This window comes from Hemicordylus capensis, chromosome 2 (genome assembly GCF_027244095.1).
Source record: "Hemicordylus capensis ecotype Gifberg chromosome 2, rHemCap1.1.pri, whole genome shotgun sequence".
NCBI classification, from domain to species: Eukaryota; Metazoa; Chordata; class Lepidosauria; order Squamata; family Cordylidae; genus Hemicordylus; species Hemicordylus capensis.
In genome coordinates, this window is record NC_069658.1 from 374,093,813 (window position 1) to 374,102,983 (window position 9,171).

The window sequence follows — 9,171 nt, forward strand, 5'->3', positions numbered from 1 at the left end:
AACTGAAGAAGCCTATTTATGTAACAGAGAAAATAGGAGAAAGAAAGAGAGAAACAACGACAGAGAAGTTCTCAAGGGAACAAGGTCAGGCCCCAAACACCTCCCAGGTGAGGTGTCATGCTAGGCCTCCACTATTATAGAGGCATTTTAGATAGTGCCTCAAATAGGTTTACATAGGAAAGGGAATTAGAAGGCGGTTCCCTGTCCCAAAGGAGCTCACAATCTAAAGAGAAACACAAGGAAGGACCCACAACAGCCGTCGGGAGAAAGGCATCAAACTGGGCTGAAGCAGTTGCTCAAATAGCCACGTTAGAAAATGCCTTTTTGTCTCGTGGGCAATTAGCCTTGCAAGAGGCAGTATCCTCCTTTTCTCGCACTTTTTTCATTAAGAGGCACAGACTATACAGCAGGAGGGAACAAGGACCCCATCCCCCGCTCACTTACTTGCGGTTTCATTGAAACGCTTCAGCGGGGCCTTCGGAAACGACATGATAACCCACCGCGCCACCCCCTGAAATAGCAGCAACACAAATTCAAAAAAGCCAGCTGAAGCCGCCTTCTTAAAAAAAAGCCCAAGTCAGCCAATCAGAATACTTGACCGGCTAGAAGCTCCACAAATCAGAGCCTTCGCCTTGAGCCTGCGTACTAGAATAACGTAGGGCAGAGCGGTATGGGGAAAAGAGGGAGGAGTAGACTCAGAGACAATCAAACCTGCCCTTGTTTCAAAGTGACAAGTATACTTATTATTATTTATTTATTTTATTACATTTATATCCTGTTTTTTTCTACAAGGAGCTCAGAGTGGTATACATGGTTATGTTTATTCTCCCAACAACCCTGTGAGGTAGGTTAGTCTGAGAGATACATGACTGGTCCAGAGTCATCCAGGTGAGTGTCATGGTTGAATGGGGATTCGAATTCGAGTCTTCCCGGTCCTAGTCCAACACTCTACAGGTTAAGGTTAGTATAACTAAGAAATCCCGAGGCTAAATTCAAGTAGTTCTGAACCGTTCTCAGTTTCGAAGCTTAAATTGTCTACTCCTTTAAGAGCGAGAGCAGAAAAACAGAAGTACTTGCACAGTCTATAAACTGGCTATAGTTTAACACGATCTGCAGTTTTGTTTTGGTTCCCACCCCGCCCCCCATACATTTTTTTCTCCGGACGCACAAACGACAATTAACTACATATGGTGCATGAATCACTGTCTCCCTGGAAAGAAATAACCCTCTTCTCTATATAAATAATGATAGCGGCCAAAAGAAGTGCCCCACCATGGGCTTCTCTTTTCTGTTCTTTCTTTTCTCTTTTTAATGTACGGGGGCTTCCTAGCAAATCCGGTCATGTTCCACGTGATTTTTCCATGTGCATCCCACATCTTGGTGTAAAGCGTTCACTATGTTGCGTTGCAGTGGGCAGCTACACTTTGTCCGGTGGCAAACTGCAACGATAAAGAATATTTCACCGTAACAACAAACAGCTTATAACACTGAGCAACTGAAGTGGACAGCTTTTAGAATCTCCTCAAGATGGGCTGGCGTTCCTTAGGTTCATTTTAAATCGACTTGCAACTCTAACCGCTTAGACTTAGGGCAACTCTTTTCCCTAGCCCTATGGGTTGCTTAGTGACGAGCTGGTGGAGGTGGGGCTGCTGATGCAGTTTCTTTGCGCGACTACCGCCAGCAGTAGTTCTGCAGGAGGAAAATAATGATGTTGTAAGTCATCATAGAGATAGAAATAAGACTAGAGTCACATAATCTTTACCTTTGGTAAAAAAAATTCAACTGTTATTGGCCATGATTCCCTATGAGCACATAGACAATAAAAATGACATTTTTCATCTTAAATAAAACCTGGGTTAGAAAAAAACATAAGCACCTGTATTTACTGCCTCCCTCTGTTTCTGGGTGGACATGCTGTTGCCCAGTCACAGTAATTGGTTTATTCCGGAATTTCACCATTGATTTCTACGGGCGGCTTTTTCCTTTGCCCGGAAGCGAGGGGGGAAGTTCCAAATGTTTGCCCGGAAGTGTCACATGTAGGCCCGGAATGCGATCTTCTCTCCCAAGGACTGCTCTAGTCTCTTTGTGAAAGACTAAGTGCGCCTTCTCGGTGGCGTGTGAGCCGCGGGGGATGTCGGCGCCGTTCGAAGAGCGGAGCGGGCTGGTGCCGTGCGCCACCCCCTGGGGCCGCTGGTACCAGACCATGGAAGAGGTCTTCATCGAGGTGAACGTGCCGCAGGGGACCCGTGCGCGGGAGGTGGAGTGCAGCCTGAAAAGCCGGCACCTGGCGCTGGCCGTGCGAGGGACGGAGGTGCTCAAGGTATGGAAAGGAAGCAGAGGCAAGGCAGGCTCCTTGCTTAGTTTCCTATGACTGCAGGGAAGCCCGCCATCGAGGGAAAAGTGGGCTCCCCCTGCCACTCTTGCTGTGGAATAAATAGTCCAGATTAATTTAGTACGCCCCCTGGCTCATATGTAGTATTTGCGATTAGATTGGCCACCAGAAGTGCTCCTGAGCATGTCAAGAAGCAGAGAGTAAATATATTACCTGCTGAAGTGTACAGTATGTGAGTGCGGTACGCTTGGTTATGGTACGTTCCATGACGGCCTCGTGAACTGACTCGGTTAAAAAAAAACATCTCCACTGCATTTGAGGTACCCTTTACTAACTGAGCAAAGAGACCCCTTTTTAAAGTAGTTATTCTCGTATATTTATCAGGTGGAGAGCAACTGGCCTTATCCAACCCCAGCACAGCATCCCTCCAGTGGCTGTGGCTGGTATCCACCTTATGTTTCTTTTCAGATTGTGAGCCCTTTGGGGACAGTGGACCATCTTATTTATGTTTTTATTTTTCTCTGTAAACCACTTTGAGAACTTTGGTTGAAGAGCGATAGATAAATATTTGTTGTCCTTGTCACAGTAATGTGACCCTATGGTTGATTAGTGGCGTTGTGTCTGATCAGGCCTATTCATATGTGCAAGCCATCCCTTGATGAAATAGCCATCAAGATATTAGTGTGGAAGCTGCATGTGTGAACAGTCCATTAGAGAAGAGTTTCTGACTGTCCAAGAGGAGGTAAGTGTGGAAAGTTGGTATATTTCAACCCACCCCACATCTGGCTGATCACTACATTCTCTTGGCCATTAGCTATCCTAATCTTGTGGTTGCCAATTCCCTTTTGGTTCTTCAACAGGCTCTGCTTATGTGTCCTAAACGTCAACGTTATTGACCTGGTTCCTCTTCTAAAGGATGGGAAAAAATGGTCAGATTCAGTTCCAAGTTGCAGCTAGCCTCTCCCAAAATTGTTTTATTGGTCACTTCTTATTTCCACATATTTGCAGGCTCTGCTTCAAAAATTGTTCTGAGGATTAATATAAGGAGTGTGGATTATCTATTACTGTTGGGCAGGATTAAGTCAAATGGAGTAGAGTCCAAGATAGTAGATAGGCACTGGAATTATAACATATTGTGCTCTACACATAGCATAAATCAATTTTATTTTTAAATTTTATTTTTAAAACTGACTTATACAAAATTGTTTTGTACTCTATTTTTTTTAATGTGTTATGAATTCATGTGTTTTATGTGTGTTTTACCCAAAGCTTTAATGCTGTTTTGTGAGCTGCCTGGAGAACAATTTGTTATGGAATGGATAATAATTAATTTAATTAATTAATTATTACCCAGCCTAATAGAGAATGAGTTCAATTTGTTGTACTTTTAAGCAAGTTGTATTTGTTTAGCCAAAAAGCTATAACAAAACTAAAATGCCAGTACAAGGGAAAACCCAAACATGCTACTGACAGAGTTTGCCTTAGGTTTACAACCTCCTGGATGAATTCCTGATCATCTGTTTGAAAGTGAGTTTTGGATTTTGGGGAAACTGTTGAGGTTAGTGTTCCTTCTAAGGCATGTGTGTGTGCGCGCACGCACACACACTTTTTAATTCTGCTCAGTTAATTTTAGGTCCCGCTCAGTTTGAATCCAGAAGGCCCCACTCTGAATGTACGTGCACACACACTGCCTTTATACTGCTGTCATCAAAACTCATTCCGCACACAGATGAAAAAAATTAGAGAGAACACTGGTTGGGGGTGGGCATCGTGTACATGCTATGATCTAGCCTCAGAATCAAGGAACTGAATGGTTGAGGGCGGGTCAATTAGTGGGACAGAAGAATCTAATTTTTGGTAAGCTTCCTGTGTTAACAGATGTGACTCCTTGAATCACAGACTGGTTCAGAAATGGTTGGTTCATAGTAAACAGAAAAAATTTACTACTTTAAAATCAAGAATAACATTTCCAAAAATATGATACTTCTTGTGAATGGTATTCTCCCAGAGTAAAGGTTTTGTAAATTGTGGATGATGCAAGTCATTTAATGGTACTAGAGAAGGCCATGCTGTTCTGGTAGCTCCAGGTCTTAACACTCACATCCGTTTTGGAGGATGAATACAACCGAAGGAAGCCTGGGCAGGTGTGTGGCTGGGGGAGTCAGTCATGTGACTTGCCTCGGTGGGGGGCAAGGCAATGGGCCCCCAGACAACTGTCTCCCCTTGCCCTATTATAGTTATGCCCCTAAGTTGTCTCTCTTTCTCCCTCATTTTCTTTAGATTTTATATCCAGCAGGATTCTTTGGAAGCAAATTGTGGGAAAATAGCCTATACCAAAAGCTGCTTTCAGTTTTGAGTCTATAAATATATTTTGTTTCATTTTACTTTTTTACTCTTTTGATACTGTCTTCCTACTTAGCTTGCAAGAGAATCTTTTAGGTGAAAATGGCAATTGGAGATAGCCACTGGGCTGGTTCAGATGATACTTCCAGTCACACACAAACATGTGGAGCAAGATGGTGGCCAGTTTTGTCTCTCTGACATGGGCTCCTAATCATGTGTTGGATAATTAATCCAAATCACTCCAAAATGTATGAATTAAATACTTACTTGAATGTATGGCCCCTTGATCTGATCAACCAAGAGGTCCATGCCAGTTGGGGAGTTGGATGGGTGCTCCTCCCCAAGTGGTTAGGATGGTCCAGCAGACATCCAAACTGGATTGTGATTGCCACAAAAAGGCATTTATCAGTGTACTAAATTGCTTTTTCCCCTTTTTCTTTTTACTACTTTTCATTTGTGCATACTTAACTACTGTCTAACTTACATGAAAGAAAGCTCAGTAAACAAAATTACTATAATGATTGTTGAGATAGATTCTCTACTTGAGAAGCAGAAATATTCTCATTGTTGATAATATGGCTATTTCAAATATGTTTTTTCTGACAAATTTTTAGTTAAAATTATTACCTGTGTTGGAGGTGAATAACGGGAACAAAAAGGACACGCCACCATTCATATATAATGTTTTACATACTTTTCCAAACACATATATTAATTTCCTAAGATGTAGCAGACTTGAGTAGCAGGAAATCATGAAGGTATAATCTTTTAGAAACCATCATCCATAGTACAGCTGGCAAGAACAGCCTAAGGAAGTAATAGCTTCCACATATTTTTAGCTGCAGAACTGTCTGCAGTGGTCCTTAAACGTTGGTTGTTCTGGGATGCTTAGCTTGTCAAGCTGATTCAAGGGTTGCATGGTTGCATTACATGTTAGTTCTGTAATCAGAACAGATCTTGGAGGTTCTATTTTTGTCTTGACTTCACATGGCAGGATCCATTCCTCCGCTGCCAACTGTATGTGCTGTTTGTGTCTAATGCTGGTGTGACGTTTCCTCTGGCTCACCTCTAACCTTTTCAGCTTTAGTCCTGCAAAGCCCAGTTCCATCATTTAGCTGTCAGTAGTCATATTGTATGAGTTGGATTTGTAGGCAATTTCCTACTTCATCCAATGTTGCTCAAAAAGGTCAGATGGTTTGGAATTAAATCCTGCCATTTAAACTTAATGGAGTGCAAACCCATGAAAAATAAATAGGCAAAAATAATTGTAATTTAGCTATTGCAGAATTACAAAACTTAATGAAGCTCTTGGAGTCTTTAGAATTAAAATGGTAATTATCAAAAAAAAGCAAGCTGTTTTCATTGAACCAGCTGAATCTTTTCTAATGTATTCTGCTAGATTGTCATGTGTGTCTTCAGATGCAAATTAAAAAATGGGTGTATCCTAAGTAGCCGTACTGCTTAGTGCTTACTAAGTAGCAGTGCAACTAGTAGCACTAGTTCATCGCACTGCAGTGTTATTCATACAAGCGATCTTCCCTATCCTGCAGTGTGAGGGGAGAATCCCCCAGAAACCACACAGAATCACATTCCCAAGGGTCTCCTGACCCCCAAAAGCAGTTTTTAATGGGCATCAGGAGCTATCCTAGGGAAGACTGCTTGTATTTTTGCTGTCGAACTCATGCCACTTAGGATACAACCCAATAGTTCTTGTGACTAGTTTGGGAATGTTGGAGATTAACAAAAAAGCTTTGCTTATTTAAAATACAGAATGTGCCCTCTCTCTTCTTCTTCTAACTGCAAATATTTATTTCAGGGTAAACTCTTTGATTCTACAATAGCTGATGAAGCAACATGGACATTAGGTAATGTGACTACTTTTTACCCTGAACTTTTGATAGTCAGTTTAGTTTCATTGTTTCCTCAGCAAGTTTTTTTGTTCTATTAATGAAAATCACTCTCTTGTTTATTCTTTCCCACATGGGTTCATCACTCATATGCAGATAGATTGATTGCCATGGTGCTTTATAGAGCACTGTTTCTCTGGCTTGTCCCTGCCATCTGGGCACCCCAAGGAAATGAAAGCATGCTTTCCCATCCAACTCTACTCTTTCTGATTTCACCAAACATGGTCAAGCAAAAATGGAGAGTTGGATAGAGATATGGGAGGTGTTCACAGATTTCCTGTTCTCCATACCCACCTGAATCCACAGGCACGCTTAAAAAAACAACACCTGGAGCTTGTAATTATCACACAAGCATATCACTTTACATATTTCTGCCAATGGGAATTGTTTGTATAATATATATCTGAATTTCCATGAGGTGGAGGTGACAGCCATCTCATAAATAAGCTGTCGCATTACTCCTAACCATATTCTTCAGCGTTAGAATTGGTTATCTAACCTGATTTATTGCCCTGTATTAATCAACAGTGCCTGCTCTAGGAAAATTCTCTCTAAGCCTGAATGCAGGAAGAAGAAAACCCTAGTCACAAATAGACAATTTAACATTCAGTGCTGTACACTCAAATAGTGCCTGTCACACTATTTACAGAGAAATAGTGATTTTGTTTGCTGGTCAAAACAAGTGTCCTGTTTGACAAGTCATTTTTATGTGTTTCCCCCCTTTTTTCTAAAGAGGATCAAAAACTGATACGAATCATCTTGACAAAAACCAATCGAGATGCTGGAAACTGTTGGAGTTCTCTGTTAGAGAATGAGTATGTTGCTGATCCTTGGGTCCAGGACCAAATGCAGAGGAAGCTTACACTGGAAAGGTTTCAGAGAGAGGCAAGTTTACTGGCATGTTAGTATTTGTGGCTTCTTCATCCTTGAGCATTGATATGTTAAGGAAGCAGAATGTCATCAAAATACAACCACAGCTCATGTTTTTCTGATCTTATTCTGACTTCAAACTTAAGCTTTGTAATAGTTCTCTAGGATTTGTTAAGTATCTCAAAGTTCAAGACATGAGCACTTCTCAATAGTTTTAATTGCTCAGTAGCAGCAGATATGCTCTGCATTCAGAAGGTCCCTGGCACCTTCAGATAGGGCTGGGAAGGGGCTGTCTCAAATACAAGTCAGTGTAGAACATAGTGAGCTGGATGGACCATAGTCTGACTTTGGTATAAGGCAGCATTGGATAGGGAAGAAAATTTATTTTTATAAATAAATAAGCAACAAGACTTCTTTATTGCCCAGTATGTCTTGTTGGAAAGGGCATAGAACAGAGTGCTATGCAATTAAGTTGTAAAGCTTTACCAATACTGCAAGTAAACCTGAAGAACATGCTCATCAATCATTTAAACATTTTATGATCTCTTTGCAGAATCCTGGATTTGACTTCAGTGGAGCAGAAATCTCTGGAAATTACAGCAAAGGAGGGCCAGACTTCTCTAGTCTTGAAAGATAGCCATATGCTTTCAGCTGTGTTTCCTTGGACTAGGAAACCCCAGTTATGAAGGACTATGTGTTCAAGGAATCTCTTGACATTTCCAGAATGGTTTACTGCTTTTTCTGTACAGCTGCTTATCCTTTGATCACAAAATGATAAAACGTTCTTATTTAAGTTGTACTTACATAGTAATGAAAGCTAAACACCTTACTTGTACATACCAGTTGGGTGTTTGACAATGAACAGCCTTTCCCCTGTGCTATAATGTTTGAACAGTTTTCAAAGAGTTCCTATATAATAAAGGCATATTATTTTGATCTAGGTCACTTAAAAGCAGATCTGATATGCTCTTAAGGTTCAATATAAAACCAGCTCAGTGGACCCAAGCACAATAGATTCAGTAATGCTAATGAAGATCTTCCATACTTCTGTGCCAAATTCTTCTCTGGTACAAACTTTGAACCACAGAAGTGAAAAAGTCAAGCTGCAGTTGTAGGTAAAGTAGCTTAAGACTCAGTATATTAACACTTTGTGCCTGCAGCCAATGCCAGTAGTCCTTTGCAGGTACAGGAATTCTAATGCTCATGCAGTACTTTCCTCCTAATGAGGTGTTCTGGGTAGGATTCGGAGGGCTGTGTTGGGCACACAGAGAGGTTTCTATGTGCTCAGTGGGATTTTTGACCTATGACCAGAAAACCTCTGCACTAGATCAAACTGCTTCTGAACTTTTAACAGAATGCAGCATAAGGAAGCTGGTTTTCAAGACACAGGTCCAAAGTCTCCCTCTAGCATATGACATCATTTTGTTCCAGTATCAGAACTATACATCTTGGGTTTTGTCACTAAATGAGTTTTCCCCCAAGTTCACAATAAAACATTCTTAATTAGTGAATAGTCACAACTTAGTTGCACCACCTTCTAAAGAAGGGTAAGCACAAGCTTGGTTTATGGCCTGTTTGTGGCTCATATTTTAGTGGTGGGGGTGGGGGTGTTTGTGTAATGAACTGAATAAATTTTAGTTTGAGTTGAGCTGATTTACCTCCAACAGTGTATACTTAGTATCTATAACTGAAGTGTTAGCTATATAGCTAACTTCAAGT

General features: G+C 41.1%; 2 protein-coding genes across 5 annotated transcripts in view; one reads left to right on the top strand and one right to left on the bottom strand.

Moving 5' to 3' along the window:
• HMMR (hyaluronan mediated motility receptor) overlaps positions 1-568 on the bottom strand; it is a 32,040-nt gene extending 31,472 nt beyond the window's left edge. The window contains exon 1 of one of the 3 annotated variants that reach the window (XM_053297200.1): positions 445-568. In XM_053297200.1, the coding sequence (XP_053153175.1) occupies positions 445-490 (46 nt within the window). In that variant the 5' untranslated portion in view covers positions 491-568. The remainder of the gene's footprint in view (positions 1-444) is intronic. The other 2 variants (XM_053297201.1, XM_053297199.1) reach the window with 2 other exon arrangements.
• A 1,326-nt stretch (positions 569-1,894) lies between these two features.
• NUDCD2 (NudC domain containing 2) lies at positions 1,895-8,392 on the top strand. 2 transcript variants are annotated; one of them, XM_053298227.1, is made up of 4 exons: positions 1,895-2,320; positions 6,492-6,540; positions 7,316-7,483; positions 8,006-8,392. In XM_053298227.1, coding segments are annotated over exons 1-4 (408 nt in total). In that variant the 5' UTR covers positions 1,895-2,131; the 3' UTR covers positions 8,008-8,392. The 2 variants fall into 2 exon arrangements, with proteins under 2 accessions (XP_053154202.1, XP_053154201.1); XM_053298226.1 differs by having other exon boundaries at positions 1,949-2,320; positions 7,316-7,467.
• Positions 8,393-9,171: the final 779 nt, after the last annotated feature.